This window comes from Nesoenas mayeri (genome assembly GCF_963082525.1).
Source record: "Nesoenas mayeri genome assembly, chromosome: 9".
Taxonomy (NCBI): Eukaryota; Metazoa; Chordata; class Aves; order Columbiformes; family Columbidae; genus Nesoenas; species Nesoenas mayeri.
In genome coordinates, this window is record NC_137557.1 from 12,787,402 (window position 1) to 12,813,149 (window position 25,748).

The 25,748-nt window shown below is 47.2% G+C and overlaps 1 protein-coding gene across 8 annotated transcripts in view; it reads left to right on the forward strand.

Annotated features, from left to right (window-relative positions):
• The first annotated feature begins 1,062 nt into the window (after nt 1-1,062).
• Nucleotides 1,063-25,748, forward strand: part of TNIK (TRAF2 and NCK interacting kinase) — a 157,861-nt gene continuing 133,175 nt past the window's right edge. For all 8 annotated transcript variants that reach the window (XM_080349962.1, XM_080349963.1, XM_080349966.1 and 5 more), the window contains exon 1: nt 1,063-1,145. In XM_080349962.1, the coding sequence (XP_080206088.1) occupies nt 1,089-1,145 (57 nt within the window). In that variant the 5' untranslated portion in view covers nt 1,063-1,088. The remainder of the gene's footprint in view (nt 1,146-25,748) is intronic.

Genomic DNA, 25,748 nt, shown 5'->3' on the forward strand with positions numbered 1-25,748 from the left:
ACAAACCCAGATCTGACAACTGGATCCAGCTGGAGAAAGGCCATTTCTCAATCTAGGCATCCTGAAGTACGTGAAGCAGACAGACAGCCACTCCTTTGGCACCAAGCAAGACCGGGCCCTAGCGCTTCCTGACGTTTCTAGAATTTGGGTTCAGCACCTGAAATTGGGTGACTTTTCCCACCAGACTTGACAGACACAACTGCTCTGGTGCTGGAGTGGGGATCCAGGTAGCCTGGATTTCTCTACCCACTATTTGTCATGGGGGGCTATGTGCTAAATAATCCTGGGGGGCGGGGGGGCTTTGCAATGGAGAGCACCATGGCTGGAAGCCTGCAGGACATGCAGTGTGGTTCTCGCACGTGTTATCCTCGGTGCACAACACCTCAGTCTGCCTCACCACATCCCTCTGGAGGGTCCCCATGTCACCAGCAAGCAGCATGCTGCTCAAGGTCTTCCTCAGCCCCAGGCCTTGTCACTAATGCCTTTCCTCCCACCCAATTTGTCTGGGGACCATCGTGGATTGCCACTGTGGGAGATGGCAGGGCAGGGACACGGGACTGATCCCCAGGGAAAGCGGTGGGGAGAGAGCAGGAGATCGATCCCCTGGGAGGTGGCAGGGAGGGGACAGGGGACCAATCCCTACTGAGGTGGCAGGGCGGGGACAGGGGACCGATCCGCAGGGAGGGCGGTGGGTAGAGAAAAGGGGATCGATCCCCTGGGAGGTGGCAGGGAGGGGACAGGGGACCCTTCCCCAGGCAGGGCGGGCAGCGCTGCCCCGGGGCTCTGCCCGCCCCCTGCCCGGCGCCGCCCCCGCCCCGCGCCACCGCCCCCTCCCCGCGCTGTGACAGACAGCTCCGGCGCGCAGGGCCGGGCCGGCCGGGCGATGCGATGCGCCGCCGCCGCCATCCCGGCGCAGCCCGCGGCGTGCCCTGCCTGCCGGCTGCCCGCGGCCGCCCCTAGCCGCGCTGCAGGCGGAGAGGGGCAGGGGCGGCGGCGGCTTCTCCTTGCCGGTGCCCCGCATGAGGAGGAGCGTTAAATAGCGCCAGCGCCGCGGCAGCCGCCGCTGCCCGCTCGGCGGTGGCGGAAACATGGCGAGCGACTCCCCGGCGCGGAGCCTGGACGAGATCGACCTTTCGGCGCTGCGGGTGAGGCCCGGGGGAGGATGCGGGAGCGCCCCCCCATCCATCTATCCCCCGGTGTTGGGGAGGGGAGGAGGCATGTGGGCTGTGTGTGTGCACACGTGTGTGTATATGTGCGGCTGCACGTATCGCAGTATCGAGATACAAACGTGTGCATGCATACAGCCGCGTGTACGCATGTGTGTATGTGTATATACACATGTGTGCCTGCGTGCATAGCGCTGTACGCGCACACATGTACGGACGTGTGTGCGCAGGTGTGTGTGTGCACACAGCGTGTGTGTGCGGGTGCGTACGGCCCCTCCCCCGGGGGCCACCGGCCATCGGCCGCGGCCGGGAAGCACCGGTGGGGCTGCGGGGACGGTCCCCGCCAGCCGGTGTTCCGTGGGGGGCCAGCGCGTAGCCCCCCGGTTGCGGCGGGGCTGGTCGGTGCCTGCGCTCCGCTCCCGCAGCGCGCCCGCACACCGCGGACACACGGGTCCGGACATCCCCGGGGTGCGGGAGCGGGGCTGCTCCTCACACCGGCACGGAGCCCTCAGCCTTTCCATCCATCTCCTGCCGTGCCCTTTCCCTCTGTCTACTTCTCGTTCCCCCCGCCTTGAAAATGAAGCTCATCATGTACCCTTGAAATGTCGGGCTCGTCAAACGTGTCAGCCTCTGCATGGGCTGTGGCCTTATGTCCCCCCACCCTGGTCTATTTCTCTTTTGACTTTCTTCCTTTTTCTCCTTTCTTCATCCTTTTGGTCGTTAAGAACAGCTGGGTGGTATATAGCATGGAGAGTCATTTAGAGAAGCAGTGTTTGTTTGGGAGGCAACAGCGAGGCTGCTGCTCTCAGCCTGCTGGCATAAATTAAAAAATAAAATTAAGCAGAATCCGCTGAAGACTTGCACAAGTGTATTTTTAGAAATATTATTTGCTTCAGTGCAAGAGGAAAAAAAAGTCTCATAGTCTCATCTTTATTCACTTGCCCTACTTTCTTCCTGGTGAGTTTCTGGTTGATTAGTAGTGTAAATGATTGCTCAGCAATACACAGTGTAAACGAGATTGGAGCTGGGGAGCCATCCAGCTTAAAAACAGACCTAGAGCTCTTGTTTCCCCTCTTAGGTGGAAGGTGCTGCCTTGGGAGAGAAGTTACTGAAGCTGGTGGAGTTAATCCAGGAAAGGAATATCCTCTGGGAGGGGGAGGGGGCCCCCTCCTTCCCCCTACTCCCGGAAAAAAAATCAGATTTTTTTAATATCTGCATTAGGAAGTTAGCTTGAACTAGGGCAGTGTTTTCTTTTTAAAACTGTATCCACACGTGCTTAGTTTTATTTATTTTTTTCCTGTGTTTGTGGCTTTTTTAATAGCAACGCACACCAGATACAGTCAGGGTTTTGTTTTCGCTTTAGGAGGAAATGTATATTCCCTCCCTCCCTCCCCCTGAGACCCACCGGCAGTGCCTGGTCTGTGAGCAAAGCAGTGCTGGCAACTGCAGGCAGGGAGACCTGAAACCCCAGCGAATGCTGGGGTGGGAGTACAAATCTGTGTCCCCTACCCAGCCATGGCCCCTGGCCCAGTGGTGGTCAGCCCAGCAGGACCCTGGGGACCGTAGTGCGCCTGCCTGCTGGGGCTTCTGCGCCTTCTCAAAGGGAGAGACCTGCTATGGCACTTTCCTGTGAATGATGTGAGATATGTTGGTTTATAAGTGAGACAAGAATAGGAGTTTAATTTGCCAAGGAATAGATCTTCTAAACTAAGCTCTTTTAGCACTTAGAATAATTGTTAAAGGTCATAAATTCAGCAGATAGGGTAAGAAGTGTGAATCATTCCACAGGGTCTGAATCAGAAATCAATAGTAAATTTGCTGCCTGAGCACAAAACATGGCAGGAAGGAGTAATTCCCCAAGCCTTGCAAAATTTCGTGTATTAGAAAAGAAGTGTCACATTGCTGTGGGTTTGTAGACAAGCCTGAATGGAGGAGACATTGCTCTGTGCCTGTGTGTTTGAAGGCGTGAGGGATGGCTGCGTGAAACGCTGGGAGCAGGTAGTGACTCAATCTGGCAGAGAGGATGATTTGTTCCCAGCCGTGGGGAAAGGAAACACTCAGGCCGCTTATCTCCAAGTTTGAATCACCAAGATGTTCCAGGAGGCTGGGTTTTATGAACAACAAGCAAATGCATGTAGAAAAAGTGGACCTTTGACTGCTGGCTTGCCCTGTTCTTTGCTTTGGCTTCCCTCCTGTCACAAGGGAGGATGGTGGATTTGCAGGATGAGAACGTGCTGTTGATGGCTGAGCATGTCTTGGCACAAGCAGAACCCTTCGTTTCAGCTTGCCTCTGCCCACTAGCTTACAGGGTAGGATTTGTATTGCTGGCCTGAAAGGTGACATAGGAGGTAGCAGGAGCTTCTGGTTTTGCCATCTTAGAGTCTATTTTGGCCATGCAGTCAAGCTCCACTGCAGCAATGCATCTGCTTGATGCACTGGTGGCTGGGCCAGGAACAAAGCACTGAATTCTGATTAAAATGCATGGCCTGGTGCATTGAGTAAGCGCGCTTGGGGCTGGCTCCTGCCTCCTTTGCGACATGTTTCTATCCATCATTGTGTGCCATGCTCATTGCCATGGTACCCAAGTGTCCCCGTGTCAGTGCAGAGGGCTGAGTGTGCAAGGAAAGGGCAAGGTGAAGCCTTTGACATAAGAAGGATTCTTAAAATAAAGATCTTCCAGTGGTAGTGCTAGTAATGAGTATTGTTAATGTTGCAGAAAACTGTAATTTAAAATGATGAGGCCATTGAACAGGTAGCACTGCATATTATACTGACAAGGGGATAAGATAAACTACATTATAATGTTCTTTTCTACAGACTGGGAGAGATTTTTGCTAGTCCACTCAGTATGTTTAATAGCCGAATGACCTGGCAGTGCTATTAGCAGAATAATGATTAACATGGGGATTCACACAGGCTGTTGACAGGTGTGTTTGAGAAGCAGATTTTTGCAATAAAATGAGAATGGACTTGGGGAGCGATGCAGTGGGCCATGCTCTCTGGTGGTAAATGCACAGCTGATCCCAACAGAAGAGCAAGCAGAAAGATGAGGCTGGCTTTTGGGGTTTTTTTCCACTTTTTTTTTTGTCTCAGTGAATGCAAGAGCCTGTCATCTTTTGCTGAAAGCAGTGGCCTTGATCCTTCTAAAATATTCAGGTCAATAGCTTTTCCTCTGCTGCATCCGTCTGCAGGGCTGGGCCTCTGGCTGATGTACCAGGGGTGGCAGTGGGGGTTCTGCAGGAGCTGCCACAGCTGGATGCCTTTGGGGTCTTTTGCAAGGTGTGTGGGAGGTGATAAAAGCTCTCTGGGAAGAAAACCTTTCTCAGGGAGCTGATAAGCCCCTGGGATGGGACCAGCTTGAGGCAAACAAACCTCCCAGCTGCTCCCCGTCTGCTTGGCAAGGGGCTTACAAAGCTCACCTGGGTTGTACTGCTTGGCCAAGGGTTTCCTGCAAGCTTGGCAATTTAAAGAGGGACGTTTTGGGTAAGGAACGATTGTTTTCTTTATGTACCTGGATGTTGCTTTTGTTTTGAACTCGTTAACAAAACCCAAGCTTTTGTTATTTACTTTAGCAAAATGCTGACTGTGCATTCTCTGGAAACTGGATCCTAAAATCGTTAGTTGTTTTGGAAATGCCTGACCTTTAATGCTCAGGCTTGGAGGGGAGACAGCGAAGAATTAAGGAGCTGGTAGGTATGAGCTGTTGCTGGGAAGAATTGGATGAAACCCAAAAATGTCACTACTCTTTCTTTAGCTTTGCGTTGTATAGAAGTGAAGTTTCAGTGGCCATTTGTTTGCATTAGTTGATCCTTGTCAATGAGTATAAAAGCCCTCATATTAAAAAAAAAAGAAAAAAAACCCCAACCAACCAAACAAAAAACGAAACAAACACAAAAGTGAAACAAACATATTGGCATTGTCTTGTTCCCAGAACTTCATCAGTTTATGGCATATTTCAGCATCATTAAAGATTTAGGAGAAGTTCTAATGGGAGATAAGCACTGCAAGCCACCACTCAGGAGCATTATCCTGGCAGCATTACGTTAGGTTTCTTCTTCTAGCACCTTTTAAAAAACTCTGTAGCTCGACAGAATTTGGACAGCTTTTGCAAAGGTCACCTTCTTCTTAAATAGAAAGAGGAACAAATTTGACTAGAGATGACTTCTGGAGATTAAAAAAAGACATGAAAAGCCTATTTATTTGTGCTATGTTTTGCATGATATGTTACCATGCAAAATTTGGTATGTATCTTCAACAAATATGTATATATAGCCACAGTTCCTGAGGATGGCCATTCTTGGGGGTCTTCCATCAAGGATTTCATCTGTGCTGTTCCAGTGTGATTCAATTCATGTGTAAGCTATGAACCATGACTGGGTCCATGTACTTTGTATTTGTTTTTATTAACCATAAAACCTGGGCAGCACAATACTGGTCTCTGAGTCATCCGAAATGGATGACAGTGTCCAGCTCTGAGCCTTTTTTTCTGCGTCTTGCTTCCATTCTGTAGGCCAGGAGTGCTGATAGTGGTGCAAATGTTTATCCTCTACACATGCATACATATTCTTGTGCATGTGCTCGTGAGAAGTTAGAACAAAAAGAAGGCTGTCTTTTGTGTAGTCCTTCTGCATGGGTGGTTTTGGTGTTGGTGTTTTGTTTGGTTTTGTTTGGTTTTGTGTATTTTTTCCACATTTTGGAGTTGTACAACCCCGATGCTTCTGTTCTGCAGTTCTCCATGTGTCCTTCAGCATTGGTGCTGTGGATACCCTTACTCATCTTTGGATATCTTCCACAACATGAAGGTGTATGGTGTTCTTTAAGACATGGAGAGTCTCTCTGTTTTCACTAGTGTTCCTGTGCTGGTCAGCCATAAAAATGAATAATTTGGAGTGAATTTATAGCAAAACATGTGCTTGAACAGGTTGAAGTTTGAGCACAAGCATTTTGTTGAATTGAGGTTTGAAGCAACAAAGAGTATTTGATTTGTGTGCCTATTTAAAATGAAGTGTCAGATTTTTAATCCATGCAAGAAGGAGGAGTTAGGAGACTTTTGTTCTTGCTACATGAACGCAGTTTTTATCCGCCAGGCTCTAGTAGGTGTAGTGATACAGTTTGTATGGGATGAAAGGAGAAATAATTTGATTTGTTTGTAAATCTCCAGTAACGAATCACCCGGCTAAGGAAGAGGTGTCCTCAGAAGTCATCATTCATGTGGGGTCAGATCATACCAAAGCTGTGATCACCTCCTGGGCTCAGGCTCCAAAGTGCTCTCTGCAAACCCTTGCCTCACTCCTTCTAATGCACGCCCAGTTGCTTTGCAAGGGTAATTAGAGACATCAGCGGGAGTTCTCTGCCTCTGACCTGCGGATCAAGGACAGAGTATTGATCCCCGTCTCATTTCTTCAGGCCTCAAATATAAATGGGAAGAATCCTGTTAGATTTCCCATACCTCCTCTGGTAAAAAGCTACCAACAGGCACAAGGGTGACTGGCATGGAGGACCAGCCCTTTTCCTGGGGTTTTGCCTGACTCTTCCTTCCCACCAGCGGTGGTTTCGGTCCCAGCTGCTCTGCAGGTGCCCTGTGCACCCATTGGAAGTGTAGAGCCTCCATCACATGAAGTTTGCATTTGCTGATGCTCAGGCATCTTCTTCGTTAACTTTCACGTAGCCATTAGGGTAGGCTGTGGGTCAAAAACCACTAACCTAAGTCATTGATAGATCCCTTAAATGCAGGATTGTATTTCCCACTTGTAAAGCCAGTAGTTTTGATTTCCTTCCTCCACTGTCCCCTCCTCCTGTCCCCTTTTGTTACTGTGAACCGTGACTGCACATTGAAACCAATGGGCTGTCTGTTCTGGGCTCAGGAAAACAATTTATTTAAGTGAGATTTGATGTTTTCTGTGTAAGTCATTTACGATTTCTGAAGGGGGATTGTCTAAGGAATATGGTCCTCAGGAAACAGTGACTCCCCCTCTCTCCATGTTCACGCTTCACGGTGGTTTCAAGATGAGACCTGTGAGGGGCCGAGCATCCCCTTCCTGCGGAGGGATGTGGGGCCCAGCCCTGGGGTTCTCCTGCAATGGCTCATTAGTGAAAGGAGAGGAAAAGTCACCAAGATTGGAAAAACACTGATAAGAAGTTTAGTCGGAACTCAGCTATATCTCTCTACACGCTTGATTTGATTTTGTAATGGCAAATCAGGAAAGCTTCTTCCCCTTTGATCGAGCATGTTGCTTTTCCATGTTCATGTTCTGCAGTGCTTGCCAGAAGTTCGAGGTTGTGTGTTGGTAGTAAATGATGGATGATTGTAATCAGGCAGGCAGCACTTCGAGTATCCAGATGCATCTTGTGTAGCTGAGGAGCAACGTTTCCTCCTTCTATACTGGATGAGCAAACAGTGCGTACTGCCCTGTGCTCAGCTGCTGAGTTACCCCGAGCGCAGCAGGAGGCTCGCACTTTGCTCTGCTGCAGACAACCAATTCTGCTGCAGAAACCTTATTAGATATTAATGGCTTCATGCAAACACCACCCTGTTGCCAGTAAGTGAGACCGGAGCAGTTGACACGGTCCCACCCTTCCCACGTACCCACTCAGGCTGCAAACAGCCGTGGCCTCTGGGGAGTGCAGTAGCTGCTGGGTTTGTGCAGCGGGCTGCGAGTTGCTCTTCTGACTGAAGCCTTAGCAATGCGACTGTAACGTCCTTTTGGTTTTAAGCGCTGTGGCTGCAGCGGGGGTGCGTAGACGTGTTTCTGTTCACGTGAGTGCACGTGTGGTTTTCAGCTTCAAGGTGCATGAAACGTTTTGTTACAGTTTTTTTTGCTCGCTTCCTCCGATAATGGCATTGCAGAGTGCAAAATGAAATAAATTGTTCTGAAAGCAACACTATTTAGAAGCCAGGAATATTGCCTAGGGTGTATATTCCTTTATAAACTACCAAAGATTCAAAAATTTCATTTAGGTGGCTGGCACTTCACCCACCTTCCTTTTAAAAATTCCCTTTGCTCCTAATTTTGGTGCTCAGCAGGAAGAAGCCTGCTGCCAGCTGAGGCATGTGTTCAGTGCATGACACAAGTGACTGCTTGGGACCGTGCCCTTAATCTGCTGGACGGAGACTTTAGGATGCATTGGAGGCAGTAGAGCTTTTGCTGAGGAAGAGATCGCACAGCTTGAATCTAATAAAATGTGTCTAATAACCGCTGTAGCATGCTACAGAAATACGAGATCAAAGCTTCAAAGGCATTTATTTTCATAATTTGTGGGTCAGATCTTTGCAGGACTAATTGGTTGCTGTTTGATGTCCAGGCAACAATAGAAATCTTTCTGTAAATCAGAATATATTTGCGTCTTCCTTTCTGTTTCGTTCATAAGCATAAAAGCCTGATGTGATTTTGAGATAAACCGGCAAAAGCAAAGGTACAGATCTCCTCCCTACCTCATTGCCATCTTTCTTAGATGTTATATATTACATTGTGGGTGATATAGCTGATACAGTGACCAAAACAACTGCATTTACCGAGTAGCTGCTGGTCTTACTGATGGTGGTTCTTCAGGAGCACTGAGCCTGCTGGTTATTGCTGGCTGTGCTTCTGTTCCCCAAAACATGAACTGAGATGAAACCAGAGAATGAGCTTGGATGGTGCAGTTCATAGGATCTTTGCAGTTGTGCCTCACCAGTGATGATACCCAGGTGGTATCTCAGCTTTGCAGGTGGCCACCCCCAAAACACAGCAAGTCAGGAACACTGTGTGCTTTGTGGGAGCACTTATGAAGTCCTTTTATCTATTTTTAATAGATATATCATATATTTTTCTTATTTATATAGATAAGCGTGAATCTAGCTGTTCCTTCTTGAGTGGAGTAGGACAGTGTAGTGGGCTAGTGTCCCTGTACCTGGCACACAGACCTTCAAAGCACAGGTCAGAATTTTCCAAGCTACTCACTTATACGGGAGATGTTGAATTAGCCATAGACCTGTTTTCACATGTGAAATCTGGCTGGGAAGCAGGGGGAACTGCCCTTAAACTTGTGTATTTTGTGTTTAATCCTCTCACTGCATACTCACGATAGGTGTTTGTTGGGGGGCTCCTCTTGTGTCTGCAGATGCCACCATTTTGGGAGGAAAGGAAAAGATGAGCGTGCAAGGAAAACTGCGTTCTTGGAACAAAATCAGAATCCAAGGCAACAAAATTAAAAGGGCTTTAAATGTGTTTTCTGGCTATGCAGACAGGCTGTCTTGACTGCAATAAATCTTCAGCCTTTACGTATTGATTAGCTTCAGTAAATAGTGTGATGACTCTGCTCTTCCTATTGCTATTCTGTGGGGATTGGTGTGTTAGTGTGGCTGAAGAGCCTGTAATAGCTAAATGGGATTCCAGTAGTGAGAGTGGTTTACAGATGCTCTCCAAAGTGAACCTTGCAGCTGGTGTGACTGTGTTTGATTTCTAAAAATATAAACACGGAGTGTTCCACTGGTCACCGGGCCGGTAATGGCCATGTTTTCTAATGGGTAAAACTGCTTTCCCTGAGCAAAGCGCCCTGCGGTGCTGGTGCCCTGCCCTGGCAGGGATGCTGTCTTCTTCTGGTTGGCTGATTGCGGAGCTGTGATGGGTACGTTGCATGGGGTGAGTGAAGGGAGCAGCAATGGAGGGGAGAGGCAGGGGTCCTGTTGAAATGTGGGGCTGATTGGCTAGAAAATGGAAAATGGCTGAATATGCCTCCTTTTCTGCCTGCACTACTGATGGCTTGTGATAGTTTCTTCAGTATTGATGTGTAGCTGGACATAGTTCAAAGTGATTTTGTTCATTGGGCTTTCTCCCTGCTCTTGGAGGCAATCATGTGGTGTGACAGCCTGAAGGTGGTTGCATTTGAGCACTGGGCAAACCCCAGATCCTTGGAAAATTGTCATGAGCAGGAAGGTGAGCGGGCCAGCAGCTACTTGTCCCTGGGGAGCAGCACTGGGAGGAAGGGTGGAAAGCTGCTTTAGGTATCAGATGCCATAGCTGAAAACCCATCCAGAAGATTTCTCTTTGGCACGCCCAGGTTTTGTGACAACCTATAACTAAACCGTGGTGGAAAAGCTCTTCCAGAGGCAGTTTGGGTCCTGAAGTGAAGCCCCAGGTTGCTCTGGAGACAGTGGATGGAAAGATAGGATGGAACAGATGTAAAATTAGCATAACAATATACCTTTAATTCAACTTGAAGGAAATAATTGAGGACTGGTTGTCACTTATGATGGTGACCTCTGCCAAGATGACTCATGCTGCAATATAATATGAGTCACTTGTTAATGATGGCATGTTAAGGAGAAAGTGCCAAATCCCAGTAGCTTCTTCATTGTGTGATACAAAAACCAGGATGAAGAAGGGTGTTCAGGGCATTGTTGCCCAAAAATAGCTGATACTTAAGAGCACTGAAGCACCTTTACTTGGCTCTGGGGGACTCAAGCTTGAAAAGGCAAAGGCCCTTAGAAGAAATGCTCCTTCTTCTTTGGCCTTTGGTTTAAAAGAGCCACACGGCACACTTTGTACCTCTCCTCCCCAGCCTTCTGCGTTGACATGACGTTGCCTGGGTGTGGGGACCCTGATAGCTCTCCTGCCTGCCAGACAGCTCAGCTGGCTGGAGGGCAGGTGCTGGCTGGTCGGAGGGAGGTGTGTAGGTGCAAGTCATATGGTGAGCATGGAAAGCTGTGGTCACCTTTGCAAAGGCTGTCCCAGCAAGTGCTTAGCAATGGGAGGGAGGTCTTGGAGACAGCCTGGCTGGTGGGAGAGCAGGAAGGTAGGAGGAAGACCTCCATGGGAAGGTCCCTGAGGTGCAAGTGATGTGGAGCCCTGGGCTGGAGACCTGCAGTGAGGACTCTGGGGGCTGGGGGAGAGGAGGTACAAGAGCAGTCTGTGGCTGTGTTGTCCCTTTCTGCGAGGGCTTTGCCAGGCACAATCTCTCCATAAACTCCTTGCCTCTGACGTCTGCTAAGTGGGTGCAGGATAAGGTTTTTATGGCTTTAAGGAACCTGTGGTGCTCCTGTAGCAATTGACATGAACACTCACTTGTTAATGATCTACTAGCCGTCTTAAATGCTTCCTCATATTGAACCTAGTGTTTTTTCCTCATTAAATGAGGTTTTGCAATCCATGGAAGAAGGCGAGAGCCTTGTCTGAAGGTGCTTGTGACCAGGAGCAGGAGTTCACCAAGCAGCGATACGTGGACTAGGTCCTGGGCTCAGCCTGGGGCTTGGTGCCCCAGACATGCTCCTCTCTGCCCTTTCACATAGCAGAGGGGCAAGAGGAAGATATGACAGAGGGCCACCTTGCTCCTGGGAAAGGGCTTCTGACTTGTCAAAAGCCTGATGATTTTGCATGCAGCCATGAAATTCTGTGAAGTCCTGACACCAGAAGTTAACTTGAGAGGGGAATATTTTTTTTCCTAGATGTCATAATTGCAGAGAAGCATGGAAAGAAGACCTTCCTAAAAGATCATAATCCAAAGGGCAAATAGAAGACTCCAAGTAGTTTATTGAAAATTCAGAAGAAAAAATGACCATAAATATGTGAGGCCTTGCCTTCTTTCTTCTCCAAGTGATGCACCCCACAACAGCTGGAGATCCCTGGGTTGCTTCTGCCTTGCTTCCATTTTCCAGATGAGAAGTTGTCCACCTCCACTGTTCCTCACCTCTGCCACCTGCTTCAAGGCGTATCTTGTCCTCTGGACCCTGTCTGTTTGCAGTCCAGACCAGACTGCCAGATGCTGCTGCTTTGTGCAGCACCATTGCGGAGGTCAGGGAGTTAGGAAGGTGGTGGTGATGGGTTGTGGGGGAAGGTTGAGGCTTGAGGAGATGAAAAGGGGTGGACCTAAAGAAGGAAAGCTTTGCACCCAGATATTGCTGTCAAGGCAATCTAAGGCTACCAAAGGACATTGAACGTATGAGTGGTGGCATTGCAGATACCTTGCATTAACCTTCTGAATAGGCAAAGGCTTTATCATGTGGTTCAAAGGGCGGGATGCCTTGTAGGTGGACAGACCATAGGCCTCATAAAATGAAGCGGTGTGGTTGGCAAGGGAGATGAGGCGTCAGTTCAAAGCTGGAGTTGCTTTCTCAAGAACCTTTCACAATAAGTTGTGGTTTTGCTTTCACCAGTTGACGTGACCTCTTCTGCGCTGCTGGTGTAAAGCAAATGCCTGCACAGAGGAAATGTCCTCCAGAGAAGATGCAAGAGCCCTGCTCATTATCAGAAATGACTAAAACTGCTCCAAGCTAATCTGGCTGCCTAAAAATAGAAGTGGTGGTAGGGGGAGGGACTGTCTTCTGTGTTAGTTTGCCCTTGATTTTCATGACATTTTGCTGCTCTATATTGTGTGTCTTGTAGGGGAGACTGTGTGTCCTGGTCACACTGGAGCAACTCACGAGAGCACGTGCTTGTGTCAGAAACCACGGAGGAGGGAGGCTGAGAAGCTTGTTGAGAGTTTAGCAGTAAAGTTGCAAAGTATAGTTATTCAGGTTTATTCTCTCGTTCTCTTGCTCCTCGCAGGTTCACAGCCTCTCCCTTGGTGTGATCTTGAAGCCTCCCCAGGGGCAGGTCTGAAGAAGTGATGTGACTGGTGGGGGGCTGTGGGGTGGGAGAGATCCCTGCTGCTGCAAGGTGGTGGGAGCCAGGGGGATCCTTTGTGTGTGCACCTTGCCAGAGAGAGCCATGCCTCAGCTGGAGATTGCAGCATCTACTTTGAAGTTGGGGAGAGGGGGGAGGAGGCAGGGAAGGAAAAAAGTCACTTATGAGACTTAATAACTGTATTATTGTTATTCAGCATTTAAAACTCAAGTTTCATAACTGCCTTGTGATATCAGCATTTATGTTCTTTGTCAGTATTATGCAAGCAGCTCACCTTGCGATAAAATACTGAAATGTGCTTTCTAATGCTCACCCTCTGTTTCTTAATAAGTCCATAAAATCATTTCTGCTTTCCATTAATTACAGAACAATAGGACAATTTTCCATTCTCATTTAAAAAGAGCTGAGGTTTTTTTTTTATTTCCAAGTTCTTGGGCCAGCTGTTCCCCTGAGACCTTTCTATTCCATGTAGCTAGACCAGAGTGGACATACCACCTTCTGTCCTTCACTGCACTGTATCTTGCCACTCAGGAGGAAGCAGGAGGTTTGTGCACCCATCTAGGAGCAAAGGTCTTGCTGTAGTGGAGCAGTCCCAGCTGGTGCAGTGGCTGTTGCTGGCACTGATGAGGTTGATGTCATCTACCTACCAGGTTAGCTGAGGCAACTGGGAAAGATGGGAAGAGGTCAGGATGGAGTGACTTCCCTTCCTTCACGAAAGACCTGAAATATTACCTTGCTTGTTGATATTCAGTTGTTTTCCAACCAGAAGTTTCTATTTAAGACTAGAAGAAGCCCTTCCTGCACCCCACCAGAAGTGCCTGGGGTGCACTTATGTTCTTATCAGTGGGAACATCTGTGCTGGCTCTGGTTTTCCTCATCTCCAGCTTTTGTAGGACAGTAAGAGTAGGCTCTAGCTCTTCTGATCAGTCCAGTTCTGCTGCTCAGTGGCATCCAGAGCAAGGGTGGGAAAGAGAAGGTTGTTCTGTTTTGTGGTGGTGTTGCCTATGAGGTAATGCTGCAGGTGACTTGCTAGGGGTGGTGGAGTCTCTGGATAGAAGAAGAATCTTGCATAATTTCCTTGATTTATTAATACCCAGAATTTAATCTCTGACATTTCTCAAGAAGAAACTGTTGGGTTTTTCTTCCCTGTAGAGGGAAAGAATGAACACTTCTCCCTAAGCACAGATGTAGAGTGTGATTGGGTTCAGTTTGTGAGTCCACTGAAGAGGATGTGTCTCCAGGCTCTGTGGCCAGTGCTGCTTCTCCACTCTTTCCTACTTTGCTTTACATACACATCCAGAGATGAGTAACTCTTTCAGATGCTAATGAGGAGTTTATAGATAAGTTCCCCTGTGAGGAAAGGAATGCTAGGATAGTCTTGTAGCAAATGAAATCAAGGTGAGGAGAGGTCAAGCATCTTCTCTAGGTTTACTTACAGGTGATGCAGCACTGGCAGAGTTGGGAGTAGAAGTCAAACCCTCTGGCCTCTCATCCCTTGTTGTAGTCATTAAGCTATGCTCTCCTAAGATTAGATAATGTGTGATTTTGGTGCCTGCAAGACTTGATGTGCAAATTCCTTTGAATAAATGCTTTTCTTGTATACTTGCCAGGACAGAGAGGTTTGGGACATTGAGGGAAGGGAAATAACTTGCACGTGTCGATTTTTCAGGAAGGAAGTCAGATGGGGAGATAATACCCAACAGGTTAGAGTTCTTGGAAGGGCTCAGTGGTGAGGATCGCATCCTGCATCTCTGTTTCAGAAGCCAGTGATGTGGGAAACTCAAGGTATGATGGTGCTGCTGGCAGCCTGCTGTGAGTTTCAGTATTTCTGAACAGTCTGGATCACAGTGCTGAAGTTTGTTTGGCCCCTGGGATAGATGCCAAAGTTAACAGGGTTAACTTTATGTCTGAGTGTTGATGTTCTTGATGGATCCAGTTGCAGAGCTCTGAATTTTCTTACAGTGTGAATTGCAGTAGCACAGTACTCGGTGTCACCCCAGCCAAAAACTCTGTCCTGGCTTCAGAGCACTCGCAGTCTGGGGAAACACTGGCTGAACTGATTTCCCAGCGTGATCAAATATTCCTTTCCAATACATCAGGTCTTCAGAAAGGAAAAGGATTACAAGGGCATCTTGGTCTTGGGGTAATTTGTCTTCCTGGCTGTAGCCTGGAGCTGTGAGGTAGCTCTGCTTATGATAAAGCTGCAGCAGCTGCCCTCCCCTCTGACCAGGAGAGATGGTGATGGGCATGTAGGTGAGATGAGGCAGTCCTGTCTGCTGGGTGCCACAGACAGCTCTCTGAGGATTTAGGGTGGTCTGGCAGAGTTTATTGTGCTATTTATTGTACTTTCTGAGACAGCGTGGTGTTGCTGAAACTCTTACATGGATTTGATTTCCGGTTATGAGCACCCTTATCTGTCTCTGTAGCCATTAGCTCTTTGTCTTGCCCATGTGGGAAGCTGTAAGTTACTTCATCCGATAAGGCTTTTCTTATCAGCTCTGACGTTTATTTTGTAGGATTGAAATTATTCTAGGAACTATAAAAAAGGGACTTGAGCCTGGGAATTACAGCTGCTTGCCCAGACCAGTGAGATGTAAATGGAAAGTATGAATCTCTCCATGCATCAAGCTGGAGCTGAGTTCTTGGTCGTGTATCGTGTCTAGAAAGAAGCACATATCCTCAGATTTCTTTCCCTTCCTTACTTTGTGCAGCGTCATCAAAATGCTCCTTTTGGCCTTTTAAACTCATCAGCCTGCTTTTGAAATATTCAGGAAAGCTTGGGCTGAGTTTGTATCACTGTCAGTGGGTTGCATCCTTTTGGAGTGGCTTTGATCTTGCTTACTCCATGCTGAGTAATTTACACTCCTCTCACACGAGCAGCAGCTTCAATGGATGTGCCGCCCTCCGAGAGTCTGGCCCTTGTAAGCTCTCTCAGTTTCTCCTAATGGTATGCATTTAAATGATATTAAAGCTGCTTATCTAAGCCTGGTACTTTTTTAGAGTCATTAACACCTCTGCAAAGAAAGTGTAAAACTCTAGTAAGTCAGCTGGTGGCACTTCGCAATGGTTTGAATGGTTGCCTGGAAAGCAGGGAAGAGGGAGCTGGGATTCCTGTGCTGGTGAGGGTGCTGAGGAAGGTGCTGGTGGTGGCTGGGGTGTGGGTGGGGAGCTGGTTCTCACAAGCATGGTGGGCATCACCTTCTGGAGGTGTTGTCCCTCCTTGGCTGGGAGTCGGGGCTTCCTTCTGGGTGTAAGATCTGGCACCTCAGGTGTTGTGTGAGGTTTTTGTTTGTTTGGGTTTGGTTTTGTTTTTTGTTTACCTGTGATTCCCCAGGGGTCAGAAATGTCCATCTTTCCATATTTGCTGTATGGCATCTCTGGTCATTTGTTTAATGGCACCTTTCAAGTGACGTTAGCAATATTCTTTTAAAGGTTCTGTGCTATTCTGTTGTCTTTACAAGGGCTCACTGATGTTCAAGGGTGATCCTACCATGAAGCTGGTTTTGTTCTTCACCTTGAACATTGTCCTGTGCAGCAGCAGAGCCACAGTGGTTTGATCTTCATCCCTTCCTGCTGGCCACTGAGAGGTTCCTGTCTTGCTCTTGTTGCTTGGTCAGAGCCAGTTGAGCTTTGCACTGAATAATGGGAAATTATCATGACTAACGTTATGCTGGTAGAAAAACTAATAGAGGTGAATAATAGCACAAGATACGCGCAAATCAACATTTTTCTCCTTGGAGGCTGTAGATGTAATCCACTTAATATTCTGTGGAACACAAGATTAATTTTCTTCAGCATAATGTGTGTGAGAGCTTTTCTTTTTGCTGGCAGAGGCATCGCTGTGTTGCTAAAGCTGAGGGCAGGGGATTAGGAGGGGGGAAGGATGCTGACCCAGCTTCCAGAGGATCCAAGAACAGTGAAATCTGGCTAGAGCAGATTAAACTTCCCCCCCGTTGGCAGGACTTTTCTGCGGGAAGTGTGACTGGGACTGGGTGTCTTGCACTGTGGTGGCCCCTGTTGTGTTTGCTCATTGGGCTTTGCTGTGGGGTAGGGTATCTTTCAGCTCTCTGTCTAAAATATTGTGGAATGAATCTGATTTGCTTGGACTCTGTGTTGAGACTCTCTGGGTGGGCTCCCAGCACGGAGCTGGTGTTTGTGTGTGTGGAAACCAGCTCCAGCCTTGCACTTGTCCTCTTTCACAACATACCTTTGCCGTGATTTAAACTCACAAAGCTTTGTGGAGGTTCCTTTAAAATAATAATAAAACAAACCCCCTCTTTTTTCTTTCATAGGATGGAAAGAATGCAGTGACTTGCCAAGCTTAAAGAGCAGATACAGCAGAAATAAATAAATCTAGCCCATTTATTTTAAGTTGATTAATCTGATGTGTTCATAGTTTTCTAAAATAAACTCTAGCCCTGGAGGGTTTAGCAAATCAAATAACAATAATGGCAATTAATTTAGAAGCAGTTATGAATGTTTCCCAACCCCTTTTCACATCTCTACACCCACATGATTAATCTCACCACTTATACCTGTGGGCCAAATCCTGCTTGGGAATGTGCAGTTGTTTCTCTTGGGTTGGAGAAGGTGAACCTGGAGAGCTGACCCCATACCTGAGCATGGGGAAGGACCCTGGGCATGAGTGAGATGGGTGGCTGGTGGATACTGGGCTCCTCAAACACTTTGCCTGTAGGAGGGCTTGGTCTGCTGCCAGGTGGGATTTCTATGTTACCTGCTTTGTTTTCCCATTTTGTACTGGTCTTCAGCAGGCTGCTGCCTGTGGTCTTACAGGGCTTGCTTTGCTGTTGTGTGCACGTTGTGTTCATGTTTCCAGCCTGCTTGTGTGAGCTGGTAAAAAAAGCCCTGGAGCTCTAGCAAAGAGCATTTTGCTGGGCAGAGGCCAGATAATGTCCTGGCTGGATCCAGGGACCAGAGGTGGCAGAGAGTGACCCAAGTGGGGAGGTGTCACGGGGCTGTCGTTTGACAGGGAGCTCAACTGGTTGCATAAAGCAAAAGGTGGTGGTTGGGTTTACGGTGACTTGCAAAGCAAAACCAGCGCATCTTCCCAGGATGCCTATGTGAGAAAGGTCCTTCTGCTTTGCTGTAGCTGGAATACTGTTGTAATGGATATGTCAAGTGAACTAAACTAAATAATCCTTGCCTCTCCCACCCCCAAGTTTAGGCCATTGGGATTTGAAATAAAAGGCATCTCCCTGAATTTATGAGACTGTTTCACAATGTCAGAAGCCACCAAAAAATACAGAAGTCTTGCTATGGGAAATACTTCAAAACCTGCCAAAAAATTCTTGCAGGTCATTTCAGCAGCTATGGATTGTCCATGACTTTCAGGCTGGCTGGTTTTTTTCCCCTTTTGCATGCATCAGGCAGGAACTTTTTGCTGTGGGACCTTGTTTCTCCCCAGGTTTAAGTGAACATTTGTCAAGACCAAACCTCCCAACTCCCTTCTGAATCTGGTATTACTGGAGGCAGCCTGTGAAATGTAGGAAAAAGGTGAGAAGCCTTCCATCCCCCTTCACAGCAACTTCTTAACTCTTGGGTGAGAAGGTCTTTCCAGTTACGAAACACACAAATTAACATGTATTTGATATTCTTTTAAATAATTTTCCTGCTTTGTCAAGAAATATATCTGTAGAATGTGTTTATAATGCATGGGTTTGGAAGCTTTTTCAGTATAGTTGTGGGTTTTTTTTTAAAGTTTATTGGCTGCATCTTGCAGAGTTCTTCAATTAGTTGATTGCTTAATAATTAAATGTAATTTGTTCCCCATATTTTCCTTTTTTGAAACTTGCTACTGGAGGGTTTTCTGGTCCTCTCCTGCTAACCAGCCCTTGCAGAACTAACCGTAAGGAGCTGATGAAAAGTGACAGGCTGTGGGTAAACTCTTTGAAAATGACTAAACCAGCAGATATACTCCATCTCCAGATGAGCTGTGAAAACTGGACTGATGTGAGAAACTTGACTGAATCCAGTAGGGAGGTGTTGCTTCTGCAAACACATATATAGGGACTCTATCTTGTTTTCAACAACATATTACAAAGTAATGGCAATCACTTTAAACTGGGATGTAGTGATTTCTGATGGGCCAGGCTCTCTACCCACATTGTCTCTCTTAAGACCAATGTATAACTCTTGCTCCTGCCCTGTTCAAATGGCTTGAAGGGTTCTCAGCAGCTCCACAAGACCAAGCCCTCCCAGGTGTGGTATTTTTGGCTGTAATGCTAATCAGACACATGGTGTGAGTTTTGGGGTTGTCCTATGCAGAGGCAGGAGTTGGATTTGATGATCCTTGTGGGTCCCTTCGAATTCAGGACATTCTTTGATCAGCTGCTCCTGGGTGAATATGAATGGTCACAGCTCTGCTCCAGGTGCCTTTTCATCTCTCCCTTGGCTTTAAGTTTCTCTGAGGCTCCTCAGTGTGTGTGCATACATGCCCAGAGTGTATGTTGGTTGTTGCACAGATCCCTGTTGTTGAGGACTGTGTCTATAAGTTGTTGGTGCTACAATGACACCCTGTCAACTTTTCCCTGGTCAGCTCATCCCACGTCCTCAACTATAACTTACAACCAGACGCAGAGGTGTAAAACCATCTTAGTTTTAAAAAGCAAAGGGTTTTAAGATTGCTTTGCTTTTTTTGCTCCTAAATGCATCTGGAAGTGAGATGTTCTTCCATTTTAAGGCCCGAACTCCATACAAGGAAAGAGCAAGGCTGCCTTTACTTGACAAAGGCAATCCCAGATGGCCAACCTTGTCAGTCTCCTGTGAGGGCTGCAGAAACTGGGATGGCTGGTCTGCAGTGACTTGGAAAGGTGCAAACTGGCTTCTGAGCTGTTACATCCACAGACCAAACCACAAATGTGACCTGCTGTTGGAGGCTGAATGTTTGCCTGCATGCAAGAGAGGGCTCTGCTTTTGGTATGAGCTTGGCAGCATCTTTGCTTTTTCAAGTGTGCCTTTAGGAGTGGTGTGTTAAGAGGCTGTAGTTCCTGAAACAGCTGCTTTGGTAAGTAATTAAACCAGCTCCTCTGAGAGCCCATAAACCTTTGACAGCATTTACTAGTAGGTAGCAATTTCAGCTTGATGCAAACATTTGCTGGCTGAGTTGAAACTCTTTCTCAGAGGGATGAGATCTAAACATTTAGGAATAATATCGTACTGCTCTGAACCTGCAGATAAGTGACTTCCAGTGAGGATAGTGTCCAGCTGCTGTGCTCTAATTGATGTCTGCGTCCGAAGAAGTGTGGTACAATGCTAGTAGTGACTTCAGATCTTCTGGGGACTATAGATATGATTTATAATTGGCACTGTAGCTTTTTAGAGACACTGAGCCAAGCCTTTTATATATTGTCCTGTTGAAATTGTGTGCCTGAATTAGGCATATGTTGAAGTGGCTGATTGTACTGGGGCTGCATTCATCTAATGCAGCGTTGAAAACCTTGGGGTTCACTTAGCAGTAGCGCTTTTGGACTGATTGACTTCTAACTCTTCTAGATGAGCAGTCTTCTGTGAACTGGAAGGAGGGCTTATCATACAATGGCAAACAATTCATAGAGACCTTCCTGGGAATCTGTGGGATGTGCTGTAGAGCTTTAAAAATTATATAGTGTTGTCTGATTTGGAAGGAGTCCAACTTCAAATGAAGAATAAGTAGAGTTGTGTTGCCTTAAGGAGTATTGAATATCTCAGTCAGCATCTTACCGTGGTGAGGCTCACGGAGGCCAGATGTTGATCTTCATTAGCTTCAAGTCAAAACTCTTGCTTGAGTGACATAGAGGGAGATGGAGTCACCTTGTTACTAGCAATGTTTAGGTCAGGCTTTTGAAGGAATGGAGAGGAGGCTTGAACCCTTCTTGTTTTGGTTAGTGTGTGTAGCTTATGGAGTCCTTTTGCAGCATGCCCTTTTGGGGGAAGGTTAGCTTTAAATATATCAATGTAGTCATTTTTGTCCTCTACTGGTATCAGTGCTGCATCTTGGGCTGTGGGACCCACTGTCTGCAGTGATACAAATGCATTGTCTTGGTTTGGTCTGTTTCCAGGTCTGTACATGTTCCTTACCAGCTTGGATCTCCCATGTTTCAAATTTGTGGAAGGTGTATGGAATGGCTGCTTCTTCTGTTGACTTAGTAGGAAGGAGAAACTAGGTCAGAAGAACTCTAATTTTCCGTGTGCAAGTGCTAGGAAATCTGGAATAGGTCAGTATGTTGTAACTTTGTTGGCTTGGCCTTGGCAGGACCAAGTGGGACTGGACTGCCTATGTGCATGGGGGATTTATTTCCTTCCTTCAGTAGTGGTGTTGGGTATAGCTTTGCTGGCTAGTGGCTACAAATCCACACTCACGTCTTAAATTGAACAAGTAATAGTTGAAGAAGTAATCCAACTTTATAGACTGAAAACCCCAATGTGGTGATTAGTTCTTATTTAATTTTACTGTTGCCAACTATTGGCAGGTCTTAACATTTTGAAAGGAGATGCACATGTGGTGGCTGGAGCTTTACTGCAGCGAGAAGCCAGGGAGAGAAGTGTTAAACACCCAGGAGAGCTGATTTAGGGGGAGGAGATGGGCAGAGCACAGAAATGGGTCTCAGTAGGGGCTGGAGGAATGGCTCCTCATGAGATGCTGAAGGGGAATAGTTCAAATAGATTTGTAAACAGGTTTCTCTCAGCTGTCAAGTGAATAAATTTTTCTCCTGTTAATAATTTAATCTTCACAACAGCTTTTCTTTTGCTGCATAGGAGTGTTGTTTCTTGGCTAACATCTTTGCTTAAGATACAGAGCTGGGTGGGGGTGAGGGAGGACAAACTGCTTCTTCAACATGACAACAAAACCCTCAGTGAGTTCCTTATTACTCTTCCAAGTAGAGCAGCTTGTACTGCTTGAGTAGGCAGGAGGTGCAGTGGTAGATGACACTGATGGTAGCTTGTCTTGTGAGTCTCTGGATGGGTGGGCGAAGGAGGGGAAAAGTACCCAAGCTAGAAGAAGATGTGAGATTAAGTAATCCCCATGAGGACTGAATAGCATCCAATAGTCCAGCATGGTTCTGCCTCATCACTTGGCTTATACCAAAGCAAAATATCTCAAAAAAAAACCCCAAAACAAACAAACAAAAAAACCCACCTGTGCAGCCTGTTGAGGTGTTTTTGCACTGCTTTAATTAATGGGCAGGCTTAGGGCTATGTCTGTGTGATGGGAAGTCATCATTTAAAGCTCAAAAAGGTAAGGTCCCCAGCTTCTTTTTCTGGAAGTTCCCAGTAATTCGATCAATTTTTTTGTTGTTGTTGTTGTTGCCTTGTCTCTGGCTTTCCTGCTTTGCTATTGCCTGCAGCTCAGTTTTTGATCCTCTCCTGGCTTGTGAGGTCCATCTTCCTATTACTCCCAGGACTGTTAACTAGGAGTGCCTTGGAGATGGAGACAACTAGTTGATTACTAAAAAGCAACCGTGTCTTCAAGTACTCCTCAAACCCCTCCATTTTTCTCTGAACTACATGCCATTCAGGGTAGCTTGCCCAAGGGGATCTCGACCTCGTTTTGTCAAATCATACAAGTGCTTCAATTCTCATTGTAGAAACCAGTATAAAAAGTATGGCAAAATGGGTGAGTTGATCTGTCTTTGGAAGGAATAGCAGTTGACTTCTTAGAACTTGAGGTTACTCAGGTCCTGATGCTTGGGAGGTGTGCATGGCTTTCTGCAGAGCTTTGGACTTAGTTAACATCAGGGATGGCTTCAGAGAGCGTGGCCCAACTCAGCCATTTGGCCTTGGGAAACAAAATTTGGATGAGTATGTATTATATGAACATAAGGCTTGATCCTTATACGTGTTCCTCATAGTGTTGTTTTGCATAAGCCGAAATACATCACCCTGATGACGGTTTTACATATTTAATTGCTGAAGGGCTTTCCTGTCTCACGTTCCTCACAAAGCCTTTCTCTCTTAATGAGCTTCCTCTCCTGGTTGAAGCTTGGTGGAGTTAGAAGACTTGAGCTCAGGACAACCACTTGTGTCAAGAGTGCTGCCTGCCGCTGTCATGCCAAGCCACGTGGTGCTGGGTGGGATTATGGCTCTCCTGTACATGCAAGCTTTCCCTATGCCATAGCATTGCCATTAATTTATAAGAGCCAACTGTGTGGTGAGAATGACCCTTTGGTGCTTCCCAGTGCCAAAATGTCTCCTTCTGACTGCTGGGAATTGCATAAGCACAGGCACCTGCTCACAGGTGAAGCTCACTGGTCTGGTGTGGAGGGCTGTGAGTAAATGGCTTTGCAAGCCTGCCTGGGTTCTTGAGAATGCCTGATCAGTTTAATTTGATCTCCCGTTGAGGCTGTTTTATTACGGCAGAGGCTCATAAAATCCTGATGTTTGGAAACGTTAGTTGCATGGGCTTTATTCTTAGTGGAGATTAAAAAAATTCTCATAGTGCCATGGAGTTGCTTCAGCTAACTAGTGCCTGGGGATGCTCCTCTCTCACTGACCCATAACAGTGTGCTGCCTCCAGTTAGGCAGTGTGTTTTCCTTCTCTAGGGTTATAACATTTGCTTAATGACTGGTTATCTCCATGATTTTTAGCTGGAAGTTGTCATTAGCTGCTCAGAGTTGGGGGACTAAGTGCGCAATGATTATAGAGGCTCTCATCTCTCATTTCCCCTCTCGTGCATTCACAGCAATCGTGGTTTAATTGGTGTGCCCCTCGGTTCCCCCCAGCATCTCTCCACTGTCTACTCACGTAACTCTTTCTGTTACATTCCTTTTGTGTGGGCTGGAAGGGAGAAAAATGAGGCTACTTCAAGGAAAACAAGCAAGTTGGATATACAGGCTGTGCATAAATGCTTCTTGTGTTTGTACAGCTAACTGGTGATCCAGTAACTCAGTGATCACTGCAGCCAACACCAGTACCCACCTGCATCCCTCAACCGTTAGCTGACTTAGCCCTGGTTATAGGTATTACGCTCTAAACATTCTCCTCAAGCGAAGCATTGGCTCTTTTGTGCCTTGGACTCGTTAAGACGTAAATGGTGTAGGCGAGGATGTCTTTCAGCTTTAGTTCTGCGGGTCTGGGTTAGGCAGCAGTTTTAACCAAGAGCGCGGTCCTGCTGCGAGCCCACTGCTGTGTGCTCCACGGCGATAAGTCCTTCAGAAGGGATGCCTGTTTTGTTGCTGAAATTTGGGTACATCCTGCTTTATCATCCACATACAGAAGTCCCTTTTCTGATAATGCAGCAGTTTTAAATATACTGCTTATTGAAATAAAGTGGGCTTTTTTTTTTTTGTTCATGACATTGCTGGAAAAGATGATGCTCTTGCCGCCTTCTGTGTCTCAGGCTGGTTTTAGCCACTGAGTCACTACTACCACTGATTTTCCTGGGAGGTAGGTGAGGAGCATAACAATTTCCCACTTGAATTTGAGCCTGTCCTGGCTGCAGCTGTGGAAGCAGGATCAGATCCTGGCACAGCGGAGCTTGAGTGCCAGCCCGTCCCTGGCCAGAGGACCACCAGGGTCTGGGCAGCCCTTGCCACCGGTGCCACTATGTAAACCACTTCCCATCCCATGAGCAACTGAAAGATCCTCTTGTTGAAATGTTTCATTGCTTTATGAAGAGCTCCATGCTTGAGTTTGCTCCGACATCTCCTGGCACAAATTCCAACTGACTCGTCCTCCTCAATGAGGTTTTGTGTGCTGTGGTGGGCAAGTGGCCACGCTGGGGCTGGTGGCACCTTCATATGGAGAAAGCTGTATCTGGGTTCTCCTGGGACTGAGGTGCTGAGCCTGTGCCACCCCAGAAAGCTTACCTTTTTAAACTAAAGTAAGCTCTGTCTTTCCTTAGCAGGAAATGGTTGAGCTGTGCAGCACTGCAGGTCTAAAAGTGGAGTGATGTGCAAATGTCCGCCAGCATCTCTGCAGCCCCTACCTGGGCTTGTGGGGCTCTCCCTGCCATGCCCACCCCTTCTGGGGCTGGTGTACGGGGTGATGGGTGCTACTGGCCCCTTTGGACAAAGGACGAGGTTAAGCTGAGCTGACATGTTAGCACAACCACACTGACCCAGAGTTTTGGCTCTGCCCTTTCCCCTGTGTGTGTGTCTGCTCCACTCCCTTATTCAGGCAGGCTGGCAGGGGAGGAGGGAGGGACCCTACCTTGATACAAGGGCTCTAAGCATAGGCCTGGTGCTGCTACAGCCTTACAAATCTTTATCTGCCTGAAGCTAAAAATTAGAGCTGAAAATTATGCATGAGTTTGTCTTAAATAGTGGTTCTTTTCCCCTCATTTTAAACAGTGCATTTTCTTTTCCTAAATTATCAGATCGCCCTTTTTTTTTTTTTTTCCCCCCTTTTATTTATGGGCTTTTTATTTATGGGCTTTTTATTTAACCCAGATGTTTTCAGTTTAAAAAGAATTAAATAAATGCAGTTTGTGAAAGCATGCTGGGCATGGGCAGAGGAGGCTGCCGTAGCAGGAGGGTGACAGCCTTGTGGACTGCATGCCCCTCTCTGACAGGGGAGAGGACATGGGCAGAAGGTGGTAGGTGCCAGGCTGGCAGCAGCTGCCCGTAATGAGCTTTGAGACCAGCCCCAGCCAAGTGCAGCCCAGCACGCTGCTCTGAGCCCTGCTCTGCAGCACGGCCTATATTTGGTCTGAGATTACTCCCTGCTTGGCCTGGATTGGTCCCCATTCGGGCTCTGCAGGGTGGATTTCTATTCCCCTGGCTAACATAAAAGCTTCTGTGCAGCGTGCCTCCCCTCTGTGTTTTCATTCCTTGCTGCCTGCTCCAGCCTGCCCGAGCTGCTGTCACTGCTCTCTGGTGCCATCCTGAAGCATCTCAGCTGGGGCTCTGCAACGTGCAGGATGTGCCCCTGTTACCAGGGACAGCCTGTTCCCCAGCAACCATTAAGATGCAATGTTCATCCCCATGTAGGAGCCAGTCCACAAGTGGAAAGAGGGATATATATATATATATATATTTATATTTA